This window comes from Mandrillus leucophaeus, unplaced genomic scaffold (assembly GCF_000951045.1).
Source record: "Mandrillus leucophaeus isolate KB7577 unplaced genomic scaffold, Mleu.le_1.0 Scaffold736, whole genome shotgun sequence".
Lineage (NCBI taxonomy): Eukaryota > Metazoa > Chordata > Mammalia > Primates > Cercopithecidae > Mandrillus > Mandrillus leucophaeus.
Genome location: NW_012107986.1, coordinates 1,191,186 through 1,213,887, shown reverse-complemented (window position 1 = coordinate 1,213,887; position 22,702 = coordinate 1,191,186). Strand labels below are relative to the sequence as shown.

The following is a 22,702-nucleotide window of genomic DNA, read 5'->3' as shown; positions in this document are numbered from 1 at the left end:
TAGGTCCTCAGCATAGCGTCTGAGGCTGTAGGGTCTGCCCCTCACCTTTCTCCCACCTCAGGCCCCAGCACTCGAGCAAGTCCTGTCTGAACGACTGCAATCCCCTATATCAAGTCTCGGCACTGGCTTCTTCCACTGCCTTACACAGTCTTTCCCCACTTCATCCTTCAAAAGCAAGTTCCAATGTCACCTCCTCCACGAAGCCTCCCCAGACCCCTCCCCATGTTGCCCTGCCTGTTAATTACTCTTGTGAAGCAAGTAAAACCTCTCAAGGTCATTTTCCACCTGCAGGTCTGACCACTGCACACTGTGGCCTCCTGAGGGCCAGGCACATCACTCCCACGTTCCTGAAGCTCCGCCCAGCAGCTCCTGCCACGTAGCACATGCTCAGGAAAGTGTGAGGGCTGCCCTGCTCATCCACTCAGGGGGTTCCCTGGATCACACCACACAAGGGAAAGCAGAGGCTGCTGGGCAGCGAATTTAGAAAAATTAAGATTACAGAGGGTGAACAGCCCAAACTGGCAGCCAGGAAAGTTACATAAGCCCCTGCTTCAATTTCATGCACAAAACAGGCTCCTGGGGGCTTTGGGGCCTGGCAGCCATGAAAGGACACATTTGCAGATCAAGTCCCTCACCTTCTGGAAAGCTCTGGCCTCAGGACATGCAAGCAAAAACCGTGCAAACTACCAACATTACCAACACAGACCCTTGTCTTCAGAGTTGAGAATGGAGATTCTTGGGGTAGGATCAGAGTTATGATGACCTTCCCTAGCCTGCCAAGTGCTCTGAAGACCTGGGAGTGGCAAGCAGGACAGGGAACCTCAGCCTCCTTAGAGACCACCAAGTCTGGGTACGGTCTGTAAAATGAGGACTTCACTTAGCTCAGTGTCTCCCAGACTTCTGTAGACTGCATACCTCATTCACCATGTTTACTACTAGCTGCCTATCACCAGTACTATTATTTATGTCATACTTTTCATTATATCTTCCTTCTTCTTTTAACGTGAGTAGATAACTCACCTTCCCTTAATAATAACAGAAGTATTTTTTAAAAGTTAGTGTGCACATCACTTAAAACCACATTGTGTGTCACTAGAAGTACTCGTCCCACACTCCAAGAAATGATAATTTATTTTATTTATTTGCAGAGATGAGGTCTCGCTATGTTGCCCAGCCTGGTCTTGAACTCCTGGACTAAAGTGATCCTCCCACTTCAGCCTCCCAGAGTGCTGGGATTACAGGCATGAGCCACTACCACACCTGGACAGAAATGATAATTCAGACAAGAGGGCCTCAAAATGTGGTACTTGGACTAGTAGCATCCGTATCCCAGGGACTTGTTAGAAATGCAAATTCTGAGACCCCCACCCAGACCTGCTGAATTAAGGACTCTGGGGTGGGCCAGGTGTGATGGCTCATGCCTATAATCCCAGCACTTTGGGAGGCTGAGGCTGGCAGATCACTTGAGGTCAGTAGTTCGAGACAAGCCTGGCCAACATGGTAAAAACCCCATCTCTACTAAAACTACAAAAATTAGCTGGGTTGTGGTGGCGCCCATGCCTGTAGTCCCAACCTCTGGACCTATGGCCTGCTCCCCAGCTCTGGGTTATTTCCCGAGACAGAGGCCCCAGTGGAACCAAAGAAGCTTCCTGTGGGGGGCCCGGGCCTGTCCTTGGGCCTGGTTTATCTACCAGGAAGCCTGTTCTTCTGTCCTCTGTGGGGCTGGGGGCTGGTAGGAGGAAGGTGGTCACAAAGCTGAAGGGTCCCATAGGCTAGGCCAGCTTAGGGGACAGCCCAGCACCAGCCACCAACAGAAGACAGGGAAAAGACAGACTGCAGTAAACTGAGTAAAAGGACAGACCTCATGAGCTCCCGGAAGAGAAAAGAACTGGCTGATTCTGGTATATCAGTCTAAGACAACCCTGGCAGCTGGGCCCAACAGCAGCAGGCTGAAGAGGGCTGGACTCCCGGGCTGCCTAGGGCCCTGTGGCCCAGAGGAGGCTGGCAGGTCCTGGGACCTGCTACCAAGAGGCCAAAGCCAAGAATGACTGTGGCCCCTTCTTCCCACTCCACCGCAAGGACTGTCCTCTCTCTGCATTGCCAAATGAGCTCAGCCTTTAGCCTTTACATCATCAACACTCTTGCACCAGCAGACTGGCATTACCTGGAAGCTTGGGAGAAATGCAGACTCCCCTCCAAAACACAGACACACACACACACACACACACTCAAGGAATCAGCACATCAGCATTGCATCTTATGCATTTTAGGATTCTGTATCTAAAAGTTGTGTCTTTTTACTACTTTCAAATCTGTAAGGGATTCTGGTATATAAGCTCCCAGGAATTCTTTAGCAAACCAAATAATCACCTTCAGGGATGTTTTGGGTAAATCCCAATTTTTATTGAATGCCCTTCAAAAAAAAAAAAAAAAAACAAAAAAAACAGAGATCCCAGTATCCAGGGCTGTACAGGGAGAGATCTGGGGTCCCAGCTAACACTGACCTGGGAATGCCCCTCTGCCTCAGCTTACCCCTCTGAGAAATGAGAAGGCACACGACGGGGCTTCTCCAGGGCTCTGCAGATGGCCGTGAGCCTGAGCAATCACGTCACAGCTCTGAAGCTGCCAGTGCCAGGTGGAGCTGGGGCTTTTCCGAGCCATTCCTGGCTGCCCTGCCAGAGGCCAGCTTGAAAGATCTCTTTGTTCTCGTCTCTCATGCTGACCTTTCTGAGCAAAGCTGCCCACTTTTAACAATATCCAAACAGGGCCTCAAACAAACCCTGGCCCAGAAACAGCCTGCGTGGGGAGAAGCCAGGAAGCCATTTATTCCAAGTCAAGGAAAGCCTGGTTGGCCAGTAACAGAAAGAGAGATGTGGGTGTGATGATGGGTCAAGGACACGGCTCACCTTAGGGGAGCCTCTAGGTGGGATGTGCAAGGGGCTGGCAAGCTCCCCAGGCCCCTAGGCGGCCGCAGGCAGTGCTGCACGTTTCACAGAGCCCTTCCTTTGCCTCACTCAGTCCGTGCAGCTTCCCATGAGGTTGGTGAGGGAGGTAGGCTTCATTATCCCAGTACCAGCACAATGTGTGGTGCATAGAAGGTGCTCAAGAAATGATCACTGAATAAATAAATCCCTAGGTTCCAACAGGAAAAAGAGAGCCTGGAAGATGCGTGCCTTTCCAGGCCGTCACTTATGTAAAGGGAGAGGCAGGCTTACGGCAGGCACAAAGGGGTTCAGACTTTCCTTTCTTTTCACCCTGAGACCTCTGAGAAAGACAACACCTGTCTCTTGACCCAGCATGGTTACATTTTCTTTTCCTGACCATGTGAACTCCAGAACTCCTGGGACTCAATTTGCCAAGTCTTTACAAAGTGCCAGCTGCCTACCAAGTGCCTGGTCATCAGCTCTGTTCACACTAGAGCTTGGCCAAGTGTTTTCCATACAGTAAGTGTTCAAAAAATATTTAGGGAAGACTGGGTTTGAGCTGAAACAGAGAATGAGAAACTACATGGAACTGATGGCTGAATGGAACCTAAACAGATACTAGTGCATATGGCCCTGGCCAGATGTCCCCATTCCAGGGCCAGTACCGCTAACTGTGTATGAAAGGTTACCGGTCAAAGACCCAGAAGAGCATAGCCAGTTGGCAGATCCCAACAGCTGAACGAGTGAATCAGGGGACAAGGTCAGGTGAAGTTCAAATGGTCATCAAACTGTTCACTCCTGTTGCAGACCCAAATCCTCTGTTTCAAACAGAGGATTCCTCTTCACTCCCAGCCCAGAATAGGGCTGTGACATTTCCCTCCTGTGGCTCTGAGGATGTCGTCCAGGTGCCGGGCTCTTTCCTTTCTAGTGAGGTGGGGGATGGAAGTGGGGAAGGTTGAGGAGGTGGTGCTAAGAGTGGACAAAGGCTGTGCATTCAGAGAGGCTGGAATGGGCCTCAGAGGTTACCCTGTGCCCCAAAGCATGACACAGAGCACCAGGAGGCTCTCAGAACGGGATTCACTGTCGGGTGACTGTGGCCCCGGAACCCCAGATTTGTGACAACGGTCTGACTCCTGTCCTCCCCTAGCCCTGCAGATACCAGGTGGCTGCTAGAACAAGGCAAAATTACTGATGGAACCCCTCATGGGGGTCACGGCAAACAGCAGGCTGGGCTTTCTAAGGTGCCTTTGCTGCCTCTCCAACTTGGCATCCAGCTGGAAAGGTGGAGCGCGCGCACACACACACACACACACACACACACACACACACACACACGGAAAGGGACAGTGCTTTCATACGCCTGAACAACCTGCCAAAGTCCTGGGGAACTCCCTTAGAAAACACATCCACTCCCTTCTCTATTGTTTGATTTTGGTGCAGTGAGCACATGTTGCTTTACAAACTTAAAAAAATTACAAGAACAAGCACAAAACATATAGCCCACCTGGTTCAACGTGCATGGACCAAGCTCACTCTGGGCCCAGGGCAAAGAATAGCTGCTGCCAGGTCTAGGCAGAAGGAAGGGAAAAACCAACTCAGAGATAAATGGTCTGTTGCCCACTCTGGGTAAAGGAACAGAGTCGGCTCATGTTCTTGTTCTTGGGAGATGCCCAGGCACTCATCCTAGTGCAGTCAGAGTCACTGACAGGGACAACCAGCTTCCCTGGCACTGAAAGGTCCCCCCCTCCCCTTCCAGGCCCCCACTGCTTCACCCTGGAGCAGTTTCATGTAAAACAAAACCAAGCTTATTTCTGGAGCCTCCCCTATAGTTTGAACCCTGGGCCCAGCGGCCATTGCCCACCTCCCAAAAAAACATGTCAGAAAGGTGCCCCCTCCTGGCAACCAGGTGGCCCAACTGCCTGGGGCGAGGCTCCAAACAGAGTCCACGGCTGCCCTCTAGTGGTGGTGAGGGGAAGAGATGCCCTCCACCTCCACCCACCGCTGGCTCCTTTGCACTGGGGCCTCCTAATTCCTGATGGCCCTTTCAGGCCTGTGCCTTCAGTTCCAGCTCAATTAGGAACCCTGTCATCAGCCACAGAGCAAGGGGCAAGAGCCATCTGGGGGAATCAGCCGCTGAATCAATAGGGCAAGGCTCCTGGAGGAAATTAACATCCCTCAGACATCCTGATGAGGAACTGGGTAGCAGTCTCAGGCTTAGCCAGAGAAGGGGAGGCTCAGGCTTTCCTGAAGCTCCAAGGAAAGCATCTGGGGTCCAGCAACTGCCACCCACCATACACAGTGGACAACAGCAGACTCTTTAAATTAGGTCAAGTCCTCAATGGGAGGGACAAGCTGAACTCTGGGGGTGGGCACTGCCTGTGGCCATCTAGCTCCACCCTGTTCTCAGCAGGGTCTCCTTAGGCTCGCTGGCAGCTGGGTCCACCCAGGCCCATGTGGGAATGAGCTCAGGCAGGAGGCAGGCTCCACCATCTCTCCCTCTCCCTGGGCCCCTGAGGAACTGCAGCACCTCTGCTCCACTCTTGGCCCCTTGGGGTGAACTGCTCCTCAGACACCTTCAGGGTCCACCCCAGCCCAGGCAGCACCCCCAACTCTCTGCTCTTTCCCCCCAGCACAGAGCACTGCCTGACCGTCTCCACCACAGGCTCCCCTCTGGGACGGTCACTCCACCACGGGACCTCCTGGCCACAGCTTGAACCCCGCAGTGAGGGCGGGGCATCTGGCCCATAGCAGGCACTCAGAGGCAACCTGGGACAGGAACTGAGGGCCTTTCTCTGGGCTTCATCACCTAAACCTGACTCCCCTCATGGGGTAGTGAGCTCCCTGAACACCGAGAAGGGTTTCTCCCTGCTTCCCAAACATCCCAAGAGCCCAGGCGGGCAGGATGGAATGTAACCAGCAGAAAACGCTGCCCTGACTCCGCAGCCCTTTAACAGACCATTCAGAGTTGCCCTAATGCAGATGAGCTGACGTCAGTATCTGACAGGTACTCTGCTTCTAGCACCTTCAGCTAAGACAGTGGTTCTCAACTGGAGGCAACTGTGCCCCCACCCAGGACATGTGCCAATGTCTGGAACCATTTTCAGAGTCACTTTTGGCCAGGGGGAGTGGGGGCAGTGGGGGGAGTGGAGGGATGGTGCTCCTGACATCTAGTGGGTGGAAGCCAGAGATGTTGCTAAAACCTACAATGTATAGGAGAGCCCCACAATGAAGTTACCTGGCTCAAAATATCAACAGTGCTGAGGCTGAGCAACCCTGGGCTAAGATATCTTTATATTATTTTTTAACTTCCTAACAAATATATTAAAAAAATACTGGAACTGACGATTCACCTACGAGGATATCACTGTGCCCAAGGGACAATGTGGTACTACACAGGCTCACTGATGTAGACATGCTGTGGTGCCGTGGGCTGGACAGACCCAGCTTCAGCACCAGGCTCATGGGGTTTACATTTGTGAGTTCCGACTTTGGGCGAGTTACTTAACCTCTCCTTTCTTCAGTAAAATGGGGATTTTATTAGTCCCTGCTTCACAGGATTATACAGAAAGGCATTCGCATTCGGCCTGGCATGGAGTAAGTATTCAACAAATATTAGCCACAATTATGAGGAAAGGCACACAGAAATTATTTACAGCCCAGCCAGGCACACAGGCTGCAACTCCAGCTCCTCTGGGCTGGATGGGCCACAGGAAATAGACAGAGAGGCTGAGTAACTGCCACGTGTCCTGGGACTGCTACTTACACGCCAAGACTTTCAAGACTTTCAAATGTTTGGGCTGTTTCCTTGAAAAGAAATGATGACTCAATTTCTACCCCTCTTCAGGGTGGTGAGGTTGGGGCGGGGTGGAGCCAGGATCCTGGCTGTAAGGACCAAAATGTGTGCCTCAGGAAGAAAGAAGAGGAAGGGAGGGGGTGGAGCTACAGCAACAGAAAGTGACTGAAATTGCTTGGGCGTTCTGGGGGGTGATGGTGAGTCAACACCTCCGCCCACTGTTGCATTGCATACACACAGACCCACAACCCTCCTGTGGCTTCAGCACAGAGTGCAGAAGGGGAAGCAGGCTCTGGGGAGGGAGGGACCACCCCCAAGAAGGGGAGACACCATTTGAGAATGGTGATTCAGGGTCCCAGAGAGGTGGGAGTCAGCACACTGTGGATCGGCTCTGTGCTCCCAGCCATCACCAGGCCCTGGCTTCTCCCACACACCCATGCGCTCCCCAGGCTCTCCTTCCACGCCCCCAAATTTGGAAATGGCATGAGTTTCCAGGCCGCTCAGGCTCGAAGCTGGAATCCCAGTGGGTGAGCTCGGGCAAGTGACTCAACCTCTCCAAGCCTCCCTCATTAGTGAATGGGGTCACCTGGCCTTCCCAGAGCACTGTACACCAAACACATGGTCCAGCCAGGCCCGCAGCAGAAGCATGACTGCCGCTGGTCTCTCTCCCTCTTTCCCTCCTGGCTGTCCTTGATGTTCACCTTAAAGTCATACCTGCAGAAAATTCAGCTGTGGGGAAGGGGAGCAGGCAACCCCTACAGGTGGCTGTGGGGGGGCTCTCAATGGAGAGGAAGATAATAGCTGTGAAAATACTCCAGGTGTTTTGCATTCCTTCCCTCTCACTGGACCCTTGCACCCTCTGGGACACGGACAAACAGAAGCACTTAGAGGGGAGGAAGCCAACTACAGGGGGCAGATGGGGAACCTGTTCAGGGCCACAGAGTAGCCTCCACCCCCGGGGCCTCACCCTTACTTCCTCCAGATGGCGAGAGCACCCACCAAAGTTTTCACACCAGAAGCTGGGACACAGCACCTGCAGGGCGTGAGCATCCTTGGGGAACCCACACTAGGTTAGCAGCACCCCAAGGGTGGTGGCCCAGGGGCTCAGTAACAGAATGCCTGCTGTGGGTAGGTAGCCTATCAGATAAGACCGCCAGCTAAGAAAGTCAGCCGGGCCCTGCGCACAGAATCCTGGCTCTACTGAGGACAAGTCACTTTTGTTCCCTGTGCCTCGATTTCCCATCTGTGAAGCAGGGATGCTAACTATGGCGTTTCCCTCAGGGAATACTGGCAGGACTAACACATATGCAGGTGCCTGGTGTGAATTTAGCACTTCCTAAGGGGCATGCATTATCCTAAGAAATATCCCTGAAATGGATGAATGAAGGAGATGGAGTATTGAAATTAGAACCGTCCCCTCCCCACCCTCCCCAGAAATCCACTCCAGGAAGCTTTCATAGATAAGAACAGCCCCTCTGGCCTTCGTGCATCTGCAGGTCCTTGGGAGGGAGGAATTGAGGACTCCTTAACCTCTGTAGTGCAGGGGCCAGCAAACTGTTTTTCTCTAAAGGGCAAATAAAGACAGCAAATTTTACAGACTTTCCCATAAGGTCCCAAATGCGGCTACTCAAGTCTGTGGTGAGATTATATGTAAATGAATGGGCATGGCTGTGTTCTAACAGAAGTTTATTTACAAAAAAACAGGCGGCAGGCCACCTCTGCCTTACAGGCACAACTGCCCCAGGTCCTCGTCATAAATCACTGAGGAGTTAGAGTGGTGACCCCTGCTCCTCCCAAATCTCCCGCAGGCAGAGCTGAGGACGGCCTCTCTTCCGGTCCCCCAGACTCATCCCTTGGAGCTCACAACTGGCAGAAGGAGACAAGGGGGCTCCAAGTAGCAGCCATTGGGGAGTGGTGGTCTCCAGCTTCAACTGCCGGGCCATGAAAACAGGAACCAGCACTCGGGGCCACTGTTTCTCTGAAACCAAAGCTCAGCAACCGAAAAAGGATCAAAAAAGCAGATGGTGGAGGTGGAGCAAGGAAGCTGCACTTCTCAGTGCCCCTGGGCTGTCCTCAGCCCCACCTCTGGCACAGGTGGTCCAAGGAGCCCAGGACTCCACAGCGGGTCCTACCCTTGCGGGTAAACTGCCTTCTCTCCCAGCCTCCATAGCCACACATTCCAAACAGAGACACCACCACCTCCCTGGCCTACCACTTGAGAAATTACAGAAAGAAAACAAAAGGTGGCTCATGTTTGGGCCAGCAGCCTGTCTAGCTATGGACTACACAAAAATAACAAAAACAAATGATAATACTGGCTTTGATTTTCCTTTTCTTTTCCTTTATTTGTATTTGTATTTTTTTTTTGAGACAGGGTCTTGCTGTGTTGCCCAGGCTAAAGTGCAATGGCGTCATCACGGCTCACTGCGGCCTCGATCTCCTGGGCTCAAGCAACCTTCCTATCTCAGCCTTCCGAGCAGCTAAGACCACAGGTGCACACCACGATGTCCAGCTAATTAAAAATAATTTTTTTTGTAGAGACGATCTCACTATGTTGTCCAGGCTGGACTCAAACTCGTGGGCTCCAGCAATCCTCCCACCTCAGCCTCCCAAAGCTGTGGAATTACAGGCATGAATTCTAGGCAGCTGTGATCTACCAGGCACCCTGGTGGGTGGGTGGGTGTTCACATATAATATGATCCCCACAACAACGCTATGAGAAGGCAGGCATGGGCCTCACCACCACCTTACAGGTAAGGAAAGCAGAGGTTCAGAGAGCTCAAGGGACTTGCCCATGCACACACAAGCTTGTCATAAGAGCTGGGATTCACTCCCAGGTGTGCTGACTCCACAGCTGTGCTTCTCACTCTCCTGTCTGCCAGGCATGAGGAGAGAAAGAGAGGCAGCCTGTTTCCCAGTTGGAAGGGGCCCTTCCAACCTATTCTTTTTTTTTTTTCTTGACACAGGGTCTCACTCTGCTACTCAGGCTATAGTGCAGTGGCACAATCACAGCTCATGGAAACCTCCGCCTCCCAGGCTCAGATGATCCTCCCACCTCAGCCTCCCAAGAAGCTGAGACTACACGTGCATACCACTAAGCCTGGCCAATTTTGTTTATTTTTTGTAGAGACAAAGTCTCCCTATGTTGCCCAGGCTGGCCTCAAACTCCTGGACTCAAGTGATCCTCCCGCCTCAGCCTCCCAAAGTGCTGGGATTACATGTGTGAGCCACTGCTCGCGGCTCCTTCCACCCTATTCTTTCCATTTGGAAGATAGGGATGTGCAGTTCCTGCCCCCACAACAGCAAAGGCAGGGTGCAGAGAAAGAGAAGGAAGAGGGCATAGGCCTCCCCTGGGCCAACGGTCCTGCTGGGGCAGGTCTGCCTCCCCAAGGCCCAGGTCCACCTGTCCACTGCAGTCATCACAGCCACTGCCTCCTGGAAGTGACGTCACCACGGCCTGTTCCACATTCTGGACAAACAACTCCACCTCCTTCTCTTCCAGGCAATTGAGAACTCAAGCTTAAGGTTACTGATATGCAGCTCTGTTGGGCAGGGATACCTGCTAGATGGAAAAGCTGCCTGGGCCAGACCTGTGTGCTTTGGTCAGAATGCTCCCCTGGCAGTCCCAGAGCACCTGGAGACCCACTCCAGACAAGGGCACCACATCGAACAGTCAGTAGCTTCACAGGCCTTTGCCTCCTCCTGGAGATGCATGACTCACCTTCAGGCTCTGGTTCTAGAGAGTCTCAGAGGTCTTCAATCCATTGTTTCCCAAACTTATTTAGCCATGGACCCTCTCCTGCAGATTCCTGCTGTCCTACAATCCTCAGCCTCATCCCACCCTCTCTGCCCCTCCCAGACTCCTCCCATTTCCCCTGTCCCCACCAGGGCCCAGATCAAGCCTGACCTGCCACAAGTCCACTATGTGCCTAGCCCCATATAGCCCTCAGCCCACCTGCAGGAGTGGACTTGGCCCACCTCCTCCTCGACCCCCACATCGAGCAACTTTGTGGGGAAGGGAGATAAGCAGGAAGGAAAGAGGCTCACAGCCAAGCCTGGGTGGAAAGAGCAGGCTACAAGCAGTGTGTCCTCTAGGATACTATTTTGTGGTGGTTGTTGAAAAAAAAAAATCTGTGTATCTATGCATAGAAAAACATGAAAGACATGTATCAAAATATTAAAAGTGATTATTTAAAGTTGGAGGATAGATCAGCAAATTTTTTCTGTCAGGGGCCAGAGAGGGGCTGAAGGTTGAGCTGATCACCAGTGGCCAGTGATTTAATACAACATGCCTACATAATGGAGCAGCCATAAAAACCCAAAAGCACAGGGCTTGGAGAGCTTCCAGGTTGCTGGACATGCAGCAGTGGTGCATCCGGAGGGGGCCTGGATGCTCCGCATGCCTTCCGCATACCTAACCCTATGCACCTCTTCTACCTGGCTAGGCTGTACCATTTTATGTGGTACTGTACACCAGTCATCTAGCAAGTAAACTGCTCTCCTGGGTTCCATGAGCTCCTCTGCAACTTATGGAACCAACTTCTGTCTGTTTGTAGCCAATTCAGACAGAAGTTGCTGGTAACCTGGGGACCTGCTACTTGTGACTGGTGTCTGCTATGGAAGGCAGTCTCTCAAGGGACTGAGCCTCTGTGCCCCTCCCAGACCCCTTCCATTTCCCCTGCCCCTGCCAGGGCCCAGATCAAGCATCAGAGGTGAATTTAATTGTAGGAAACCCAGCTGGTGTCAGAGAACTGGTTGTGAGTGGGGGAAAAAAAACCCACATTTGGTCACAGAAATGACCTGTGTTGTACTGAGTATAAAGTAGGGCCAGGCACAGTGGCTCACGCCTGTAATCCCAGCACTTTAGAAGGCTGAGGCAGGAGATCCCTTGAGTCCAAGAGTTTGAGACCAGCCTGGGCAACAAAGTGCAACTCCCTCTCTACAAAAAATACAAAAAATTAGCCAGGTGTGATGGTGCATGCCTGTCATCCCAGCTACTCAGGAGGCTAAGGTGGGAGGATCACCTGAGCCCAGAAGGCGGGAGTTGCAGTGAGCTGAGATCACACCATTGCACTCCAGCCTAGATGTCAGAGCAAGATCTGTCTTTAAAAAAAAAAAAAAAGAGAGAGTATCAGGTAGAAGAAAACAGTAAGTGTGCTTTATTCTACTAAACAAGTTGTGGGGAAAAGAAAGAGATCAGCCTGTTACTGTGTCTATATAGAAAGAAGTAGACATAAGAGACTCCATTTTGTTCTGTATTTGAGATGCTGTTAATCGGTGACCCTACTCCCAACCTTGTCCTTGCAAGAGACATGTGCTGTGGTGACTCAAAGTTTAATGGATTTTGGGCTGTGCAGGATGTGCTTTGTTAAACAAGTGCCTGAAGGCAGTATGCTTGTGAAAAGTCATCACTATTCTCTTAATCTCACGTACCCAGGGACACGTTCACTGCCAAAGGTCGCAGGGACCTCTGCCTAGGAAAGCTAGGTATTGTCCAAGGTTGCTCCCCGTGTGATAGTCTGAAATATGGCCTCGTGAGAAGGGAAAGACCTATCGTCCCCCAGCCTGACACCCGTGAAGGGTCTGTGCTGAGGAGGATTAATATAAGAGGAAAGAAGGCCTCTTGGCAGTTGAGAGAGAGAAAAGCATCTGTCTCCTGCCCGTCCCTGGGCAACGGAACATCGAGGTGTATGTTCTGTTTACTGAGAAAGGAGAAAACCGCCTTAGGGCTGAAGGTGGGATGTGCTAGTGGCAATGCTGCTCTTTATGCACTAAAAAGGTTTATGGAGATATTTGCATATGCGTATCAAGGCACAGCACTTTTCCTTAAACTTATTCATGTCACAGAGATCTTTATTCGTATGTCTTACTGCTGACCTTCTCCCTACGATGATCCTATTATCCTGCCACTTCCCTTTTTCTAAGATGGTAAAGATAATGATCAATAAATACTGAGGGAACTCAAGAGACCCAGGAGCAAAAGCCTACGGAAGGCATTCCAGGCACTGTGGCTCTTAGGTCTCAGATAGGCCAGTATTCCGAAGGACCTCAACACAACCCACAGGAAAACAAGCATTTCTGCTGCCTCGTCAGCAGGCACAGCCACAGCCCTGGCGTGATGCCAGAACTTTACTTCTACCATACTTTCCCTCATCCCTCACCACTCCTTAAAAGCTGGAATGAACAGATATCTGCCTTCCCATTGGGTTTTTGGGGAGCGTGAGGCTCAGAGGAACCAAATAACTTCATCCACACCGCAGACGACAGTGGACAAAACCAGACCCACTGGCCAGCTCACTGTCCTTTGCTTTTTCAACAGCCCTCCGCCCTACCCTCTTGAGATGCCCATTCCTGTTTCTCTTCTTGGCAGTCTCCCCTGAGCACACACAGGCTTTATTGCTTCCGTGGCTTCCTGAAGCATGGTCCTTCCCACTGAGAACGCCTCTGCACACTCCTGTCTGACAAGATGTGACACAAGCCAGTCCCCACCGATCCTCCTGGGAGAGCATGTGTGCACAGGCCAGAGAAGAGGGAGAGCAGCCTTAAGGCCACGTCAAAAGTCTCAGCCCAGGGGAATTGTTCCCACACTCACTCAACTACCAGTGACCTACCCCTTCTTCAGGTTTTTCACATAGGCGCTCTGGAGGGCAGCTTCCAGGAAGTAGGTGAGCTCATAGTCAGCCGGGTGACAGCCTTTCAGATGCCTCGACGTGCTGTTATTTGTGGTCTGGGAAGGGGAACAGAGAGAGAGCCGTTGTCTCAAAGTTCTGAAGCAGGGGGTCACTCAGCAAGAGGAGGTGGCCTCATCACCATCCCAGTCCCTGCTGTTCAGGGGCACATTGTTGCAATTCTCAGACCAGGCTCCATCTAACTCGCTTTAACTCAAAATATGTCTAAAACATTCTCTCCCCATCCAACTGTTAGATGCCCACAAGCCCTGTGTCTTTTTTTTTTTAAGAAACAGGGTCTTACTATATTGCCCAGGCTGATCTCGAACTCCTGGGCTTAAGCAATCCTCCCACCTCGGCCTCCTAAAGTGATGAGATTATAGGCATGAGCCACCACACTAAGCCCCTAATATTCATTCAACAATCACAGAGCTTTAAATTCATTAACTCACTTAGTCCTTAGAGCAGCTCTACTAAGTAGGAACAGTCATCATTTCCATTTCACAGGTGAGAACAGAGAGGGTCTCTTCCTGCCCCAAGGCTACTCAGGTTGAGGGGTGGTGGCAGAGCCAGCGCAGTCAGGTTCCCCTCTCCATTCTTACCCCCTACTGCAGGATGACTTCCCTGTCTGTACAGAGCCATGCTGAGCACTCGCTCTTCAACCAGACAGCACTCATTGTCTGAGCACGTGGTAGAGAGACCACTTCATGCAGCATTGCTGCCCTGTTCTGCGTATGCAAACCTCAGCTCCCACCAGACTTCACTCCCACAGGACAGGAGCTGTCTCCTTAGTCTCACTGCTGTCCACACCTCACCTCCAGTTAAGGAAAGAGAAGGGGAAATGAAACTCTTACAAAATCGCCACCCAAGTCCAAATCTTATTTATGTCTCACAACTGTCCTACAGGGCTGGTTTTATTTGCATTCCATCGACGAGGAAACTGAGGCTCAGAAAATGTCTAAGGTCAAAAGCGTAAATTAGACGTGGTGGCTCACATCTGTAATCCCAGCACTTTGGGAGGCCGAGGCAAGAGAATCGCTTGAGGCCAGGAGTTCCAGACCATCCTGGCCAAAAGAGTGAGACTCTATCCCAATCAATCCATCAATAATAATTTAATGCATAAAGTCACAAAGCTGGTGTCAGTCTGGACCTCAAACTCAAGCCTAGCCAGGAACGGATTCCAGGCTATTTGCACTATGTATCAGTTAATTCATTCCACAAACATCTGAGTGCCTGCCAGGCACTGTACTGTCCCTGTCAAACAAGCATGGAACATCAGAACATCCAGAGAACTGAGAACCCCTCGGTTCCAGGAAAAGCTGAGGAACAATTACATCATTAACTGAGCTGTTGCTTAAAAGCCTCAGCCCTAACAGGGTCCTCCAGCCCAACGAGACTGGCCTGCCTTCTGTATACCATTTCCTTTGTCTAATCTGAGGGGAAAAAAATCTGAGGCATCCGCCTCCTCTTTCAGAATTCAGAGTAGATTTAAGAGAGGGTCTTAGCTCCTTAGAGGTCAGGACTAGGTCTCAGGAGGGACACACAGCATTTCTGAGGGTGCACAAGGTTCTATGGCCTGCCCTCCCTCAACCTAAGATAACAACTATAGGGCCCCGTTTGTCTGCCCACTGCTACCAGGCACTGATTCCGGCCCTGGACATCATCATCAGACATTTGATAGGGACAGTACAGTGCCTGGCACTATACCTCATCACCTTAATCCCCTTTTGACAGTCCAAAGCCTAGGCTTCCAGATGAGCAGCAGATTTTATCTTTTCCATGAAAGTTTCCTCCCAACCACATGCAATGTAAACATGAAAAACTCCTAAAACACTACTACTGTCCAGCAGTGACCCATTCCCCTTTGGTGGAGGTCAGCTCAACCATGCTGAGTCTCTAAGTGGCCTCTGCCAGAGAACAGGCACTCAAGTCCTAGATTTGCTGAGCCCATCAGTCACTTCTCCTTTCCTCCTGAAGTCCAATCAAGGAGACATCTTCTAGAGCAGTGGCTGTCAGCAGGGGGGTGACTTTGCCCTCAGGGGACAGTTGTCAGTAACTGAAGACATTTTTGGTTGTCACAACGAGGGGGATAGTGCTACCGGCATAGTGGGGAGAGGCCATGGATGCTGCTAAACATCCTATAATATACATGGCAGCCCCCCGCCCCCACCGACAACAAAGAATTCTCCAGTCCCAAATATCAACAGCACTGAGGTTGAGAATCCTGCTCTAGGGGAAATGACCTGGCCTGGGGTAGACTCCTCCAAAATGGCCCATCACAAAAATGGGTACCGGACTGACATTTTGGCATCTGTCGAGGCAGGTGAGGTGCAAGTGTCTCCTGGGCTCTAAGTCTCTCAGTCCATGACCACCTCCTCCTTCAGGGCACCAACCCTAATCTACTCTGCTCTAGAACCTTCCATCTAACATGTTAAATATCTACTCCACAGCATACCTAAGCATCACCCCCAATATCTTCCCTGCGAGCATTCAGAGCCACACTCCCTGGGTTCAAATCCTGCCAATACCACTTATTAACGAGGTAAGCTCTGGCAGGCTAACTCCTCCTCAAATTTGTTTTCTTACTTGTAAAACGGGAACGACAACAGGGCCTATTTCATCCAGTCAGTGTGAGGGTTAAATCACAGAATGAATGTAAAGTGCTTGGAGTTGCGTCTGACACAAAAGCAGGCACTCAAGAAGGGCTAGCAGGATCTCTGTTGAATACAGTTTCCTGTCCCCTTAGCATTGAACTAAGGACCCCTCATGGCATAGTATTAAGATGTGGAGGGAAAAAGAATAAAATGGAGGCCGGGCACGGGCCTGTAATCCCAGAACTTTGGGAGACTGAGGCAGGCAGATCACCTGAGGTCAGGAGTTCAAAACCAGCCTGGCCAACATGGTGAAACCCTGTCTCTACTAAAAATACAAAAATGGTGGCAGATGCCTATAGTTCCAGCTACTCAAGAGGCTGAGGCAGAAGAATCGCTTGAACCCAGAGGCGGAGGTTGCAGTGAGCTGAGATCGTGCCACTGAACTCCAGCCTGGGTGACAGAGCAAGAATCCATCTAAAAAATAATAATTAATAAAATGCATAAAAATTAAAAGCAAAAAAAAAAAAAAAAACCAGAGCCTCCCAGAAGGGGAAGGGCTGGGATACTTACCACAAACGCTGCTACCACCTGTACTTGATACCCTGCAGACAGTTAACCCAGACCCACCATAGGGAATGGAGAGGGAGGGGGATCTGAAAACTGCCAGGGCCCTGGTGACCAGCTCTTTCACCAGCCTCTGAAAGGCTCGGAGAAGGAATCCCAAGATCCTGCTTCCCCACAGGATCCAGGGAGGAGCTTCTGGGACACCGAGAGCAGGGAAGGATGTCCAGCTGCAAGACCCAGGCGGACACCACCCCTGCCAGGGAAAGAATGGTGAGCAAATGATTCAATCTCCTAAAGCTCATCTATTAAACAGGGATAAGTACAACACCAGCCTCAGGGGTGGCTGTGAGGAGTCAACAAGTTAATGGATACAAGCAGGGCTGTCATGTTTGGTGCTGCAAGATGAGTTCACCAAGGAGTTCCTGGTGCCTAGCAGATGGCATGGACTCATTTATCTATTAAACTATTTTCCAGTAAAGAGTCTCATTCTAGTGGAATCAGTATACTATAATGAGTTTTCCAACCTATGAAGTAGAGTGTCTTTGGGGGACAGAGAAGGTACCTTCTAATTAGCACACAGGTGACCTATGGGTTTAGTGGGATCTGTAGATATAGGTGCTCAATAGACAGCAGCTCCTACCACGGTGTTATTTCCAGCTCACCTTCTCCAATTCCTGCAGGAACACCTGAGCGATCCAGGAGGCCCTCTCAAAACAGGTGATCACTTCCTCCTCCCTCTCCGTCAGGCGGAAGCGGGAAGCGATGGAGTTGGGTAGGCGTTCCAGAGAGAGGCCTGCAGGAGGAAGAGGGCGCCTCAGACCTGCCCTGCTCGGGCCCCCTGACTCCAGGCCCTCCCCATGGGCCCAGGGTGGGCTCGTCCGAGGGGCACACACTCTGGTGCAGCCAGGAGGAGGCGGAGGTCTGCGGAGGGGAGGAGGAAGCTGAAGCGACGGTGGTGTTAGCAGTGGCTGGGAGTAAGCGATGGGACAGCACGTGGGGAATCACACTGCATCACCCCAGCCCAACTCCCCGGGAAGCCACTCCTGACCCCTCCTCTGTAACGGAGTATCCCCATTTTTCAAAGCAAAAGAGAAGGAGGTTTTTTAAAAAAACGTATTTTTTTTCTTTCCTCTTTCCTCCTTTTCCTGTTCCCCACTTCCTACTTAGCTCTTTAGAAATGCAAAACCTTTACCTTCCCTTCACCAGACACTCCCTACACAGCAAGCTTATCCGTGTGCTGACTTAGAAGCTCCAGAGCCAGAACTTTCCCACCAGGAGACTGCCTCTAGAGATAACAGTCAATTCACATCCTAAAGTGTGACTGAGAAGGAACTCTCTCCCAACCGGAGAGTATCTTGAAGCAATGCTCACTTTACAACCTGGCTCTGCCCACAATGGTGCCAGCTCGACTACCTGCTAGGTAAGGCACCAAGGCAAGTCATGCAGACCCTGCACTTGCTTGCTCCCTCCTCTGCATGGCGTTCATGCCAAGTCCCCCTTTAAAAGCCCCGGCTTTTTGCCCAGGAAGTGAAGTGGTTATCTTTTAAGGCAGGAGCCTGTACCTCTTCCCCTAAGCTAAGCTTTGGAATAAAGTGACTTTCTTTATTCCAGACCTCACTCTTGTTAATTGGACTCTGCAAGTGGCGAGTGACTGAACTGCGTTTCAGTTACAATTTTGGTGGCCCCTATGAGGACTGCAGCACACTTCGGACGACTGAGCCTATCAGCCTGGTTTCACTACCAGGCAAGGTGGGGGATGCCTGGGAGTGCCAGCTGCTCCTGGCTACTGGACTCTAGAATAGAAATGTTAAGGGGATTTCTCAGCAGCTGCCAAAATGTTCTTGTTTTGGGGAACCTCCCTTTCACTCCCTGGCATGACATCTGCTGCCTCCAATGCTTCACTGGTACAAAGAAAGTGACCTCTGAAGAAGCCAGCAACCTTGAAACTGGGTGAGCAAGCTAGACTATACCTGACGTTTTTCTGTCTCTTCTGGGTGTCCCTGGGACTTCACTCTGTGAAGACTTGGCCGCTACTGGCATCATTTGGGCATTTTGAGCATTTGCATCTGTGGCACTATAGGGACTCAGCTGCCTGTCAAGGTATCTCCAGCTGAGGCAGGGGGTTCAGAACTCTACTCAGGCCCTGGAGTCCCTCTACACAGACTGGGGATTTTGTTTGGAAGCACGCCGTTTGTTTGTGTGAATGTAATGACTTTGTGTACAGGCTGATTTCTTTCTTTCCTGAGCTCCCTCCGGGTGGAAACAGTTCACCTCAACCGGTGACCTGCGGCAGTGGGAGGGATCGGTCCTCCACCGCACTGGGCACTGAGGCCCTCCCTGACCGGGGATAAATGAGGGTAGCAAGGGTATCCCTGCACCGTGTGATGGCTGGAAGGCTCTCAAGCTCCTCTTCTGTCACTCTACTTTTTCCTCTCTCTTTCCATTCTCTCTGTCATGCCACTCTTGGAGAACCTGGCTGTGCTGCAAAAGCCAGCCAGAAATTTCATACTCTTATCTCCTCCGTAAAATGCAAGGACAAGTTTCTCCCCTTCCCTTCACTTTGCTGTTCCACAAGCCTCATTTTCAGGGGCTCCATTCTGTTCCTGGGCCTTGGATTTAAAGAGGGAATAGGATTGGACATTGGCAACAAGGTCTCTGGCCCCTCAAAGAGCCCCTTGGGGTGCATTTTGGTTAATTGAAAAGCATACAGTTGTGAGCCCATGACTAGGAAAAAGAGGATCTTTTACCATAATACTATCTGGACCCAATACCACCTGGGCCACAATGAATTCTGGCCTGAAGATGGGGTTACTTGGTTACACTTGCAGCTGTTAGAAGAAAAACATCCACTCTCCTGGTGCTCACCATTTTCTACACTGTATTTTGGTAATCTCTGGCCAGCTCTTCTCTCCCCAGCTAGCTGAAAGCTCCATGGGGGCAAATATGAACCTTTTTGGATAACCACAACCCTTGCACAGCACCTCACACAGTAGGTGCTCAAGTTATGCAGCATTTTACATGCACGCTTCCCATGGAACCCAACAGTTCCTCCCTGCAGAAGTTACCCATGCTCAGGTCTCTGCCTGCAGGGGACGACCACTTTCCCATTTATCAGTAAAAGCACCTTCCTCTCCTTTTGACCACCTCTCCTGCAATCTCAGATGATCATGACCGCCACAGCAATCAGCTAAGTGTGGGCACATGGCCCAATCCGGGCCAATAAAAAACAGTCTCAGAATTGTCACTCTTTCCACTGGGGTGGTTAAGCTGGAATCAGACATCAGTTTAGAAATGTTAGAGAAAACCTGCCTTAAAATGAAGTCTATACAATGTGAATATAAATAACACTACTGAAGTGTACATTTAAAAATGGCTTAGATGGTAAATTTTATGTTGTATGGGGCTTTTTTGCTGCAATTTAAACATTTTTTAAATAAAAGCTTCAAGGCCAAAACCAAAAAGCTCAAAAAATAAAAACAATCTGTAAGAAACAAAGAAGGGATATAGCATTGTTAGCCATACTAGAAACTAATGCTGTACAGAAAAACAACTCTATTTGCATCAGGTTACTTTTTTTTAAGACAGGAAAAATACTGAATAAACTCTTAGTCACGAAAAAAATGAAATCCATGCAAAGAAAAGGTAAGACATGATGGAGAAGGGTGGATTTCTAAAGAGACTGAGTACCTAGATCCAGCTTTGCCTGAAGCTCTACCTGCTGGAACTTTCCAGTGTATGAGCGCCATTAAATACCTCCCATGTCTTCTCCCTTCCTCCCTCCCTCTCCCCCTTCCTCCCTCATGCTGTCCTTCTGAACTATTGTTTCTCAATGGGGAGAATCAATGTCTGTCTCGTCTTTGTGCAAAACCACACGGTACTTTAGGTACTTTACATGTGAAGACGAACTCACTGAAGGAATGTATAATAGAAGAATCCTCAACTGTTTCCTGCCCTATAAGCCCCAACATCCATGTAATGACCAAGTCCTCAAACCTTCCCTTCCTCTCTTCCTACTACTTTATATCAGGTTTTATGTCTTGAGCAGATGACTATATTGGCCTCCTAACTGGCCTCCCTGCCTCCAGTCTCACTTTAATCCCCAGGGGGATCCTTCTAAAACTCTCCAGGGGTCCATACTGCTATAGGGTAAGGTCCAACCTCTGGAGGCTCCATACCAGGCCCTCCTGGTATCAGTTCTCCAGCCTCATCTCTCGCCTTACCTGCCACATCCACACCCGACCTCCTGCTCCCAACTGCTTGGTTGTAGGATGCCTTCTTGACTCGCTCAAGTTGTTCCTCCTGCGTGGAGTGTATCCACCCCACCAAGTCTACCCAAAATTACTGTTCACATTCTGACCTGGTAAATGCTACCTCCTCTACAAAGCCCTTCCTGATAGTCCCTGGTATAACCAAACATTCCTCCTTTAAGCCCCAGTCTACACATATTCCTAACTCACCATTTCTTATACTTATTTGTTCATATGTTTCCCCAGACTGTAGACTCCTTCAAGACATCAACCTAATCGTGCTTACTTTTCTACCACCTGGCACACAGTAGGTACTGGACAAGCATTTGCTGGCTGGATGAAAAAACACAAGCCTGGTCATGTCTGACAGAAAACAAAGTGCTCTGCAAATACAAGGTAAGGAATTATTGTTTTTCTTAGCCACATTCCCATGCACACAGATTCAGTGACCTTGTCCTTTGCCAGGCTGGGGTGTGACCAGATCCAAAGTTCGGGTGCCTTGGCCTGGAGGAAGGCGGGCACAGAACATGAAGGTCCTTGCTCAACACAAAGACCCAGGTGCCTGGGTCACCGCGTGTCAACGTGCCTCCTGCCAAATGACTCACAACCAGGAGGGGGAGGATCCTCATTCCAGAGGACTAAAGGGGGAAGAGGAACCGAGAAAGAATCAAGGAGGCAGGCCTCGTTGCTCACTGCCAGAGCTAGGCCAGCCCCTGCTCCCTAGACATGCAGCCTATCCACCCTGCAAGAAGGTGGGGCGAACCTATGAACTGTTGAGAGGCCTGGCCCAGGAGACCAACCGCACATGGCAGGGCACAGCCAATTCCAGGGGACATAGAGTGGATCTGTTTCAACACAGCTGCCCTGTGGTCCCCAGAGAGATGTGCTGAGACTGGGCTCCCTCCTGCCACACCTCTGGGTCCAGCACTGGAATGGGTGATGCCAGCTGCTGTCAAGTTCAAGCTGCCAGTTCCAAGCCTCCAGAGGGCTGGCCACTGCAAAGCTGTGAATTCAGGAAAAATGGTCTGTGGGGCTTCCACCTTCCCCGTGTGGCATTTGTTCCTTCCACTCTCAGCAGGGACCTCCCCACCATGCTTCTCCAAGAACCTCAAATCCCATCCTCCTTGAAAGCTCAAAGTAGGCCAGGCAAAGTGGCCCACATCTGTAATCCCAGCACACTGGGAAGCCCAGGCAGGCGACTGCTTGAGCTTAGGAGTTTGAGACCAGCCTGGGAATGTGGTGAAACCCTGTCTCCCCAAAAATAGAAAAAATTAGCTGGGCTTGGTGGTGCACACTTGTGACTCTAGCTACTTAGAAGACAGAGGTGGGAGAATCGCTTGAGCCCGGGAGGCGGAGGCTGCAGTGAGCCAAGATTACGCCATCGCACTCCAGCTGGGTGACAGAACAAGACCCCATCTCAATTTAAAAAAAAGCTCAAAGCAAAGCCACCTCTTCTCTGAAACTCTGTCAGGTAGAGTTAAGCCTCCCTGTGTCTAAACCACTTGAACAGTTTGGCTGCATCTCCTATGTATGTGCCTTTTTCCTTCATTGTCATCATCCTCTCTACCCATTTCTGATTATCTTTGCACTGCAGTGATGGCCAGGGCCTGGTGTTTAGGAAGCATGCAGATGGATGCGTAGATGAATGAGCATATTCACATAGCCAAGTGTACGGCCCAAAGGAGTTCCTCCCTCTCCACTTAAAAAATATTTCCTGGGCCAGGTGTGGTGGCTCATGCCTGTAATCCCAGCACTTTGGGAGGCCGAGGCAGACAGATCACGAGGTCAGGAGATCGAGACCATCCTGGCCAGCATAGTGAAACCCTATCTCTACTAAAAATACAAAAATTAGCTGGGCATGGTGGCACATGCCTGTGAATCCCAGCTACTCGGGAGGCTGAGGCAGGAGAAT

At 50.7% G+C, this 22,702-nt stretch overlaps 1 protein-coding gene across 4 annotated transcripts in view; it reads right to left on the bottom strand.

Annotated features, from left to right (window-relative positions):
- TTC7A (tetratricopeptide repeat domain 7A) overlaps nt 1-22,702 on the bottom strand; it is a 168,338-nt gene that overhangs the window by 83,767 nt on the left and 61,869 nt on the right. For all 4 annotated transcript variants that reach the window (XM_011965760.1, XM_011965762.1, XM_011965758.1 and 1 more), the window contains 2 exons: nt 17,206-17,336; nt 13,329-13,444 (listed from right to left, as the gene is read on the bottom strand). In XM_011965760.1, the coding sequence (XP_011821150.1) occupies nt 13,329-13,444; nt 17,206-17,336 (247 nt within the window). The remainder of the gene's footprint in view (nt 1-13,328; nt 13,445-17,205; nt 17,337-22,702) is intronic.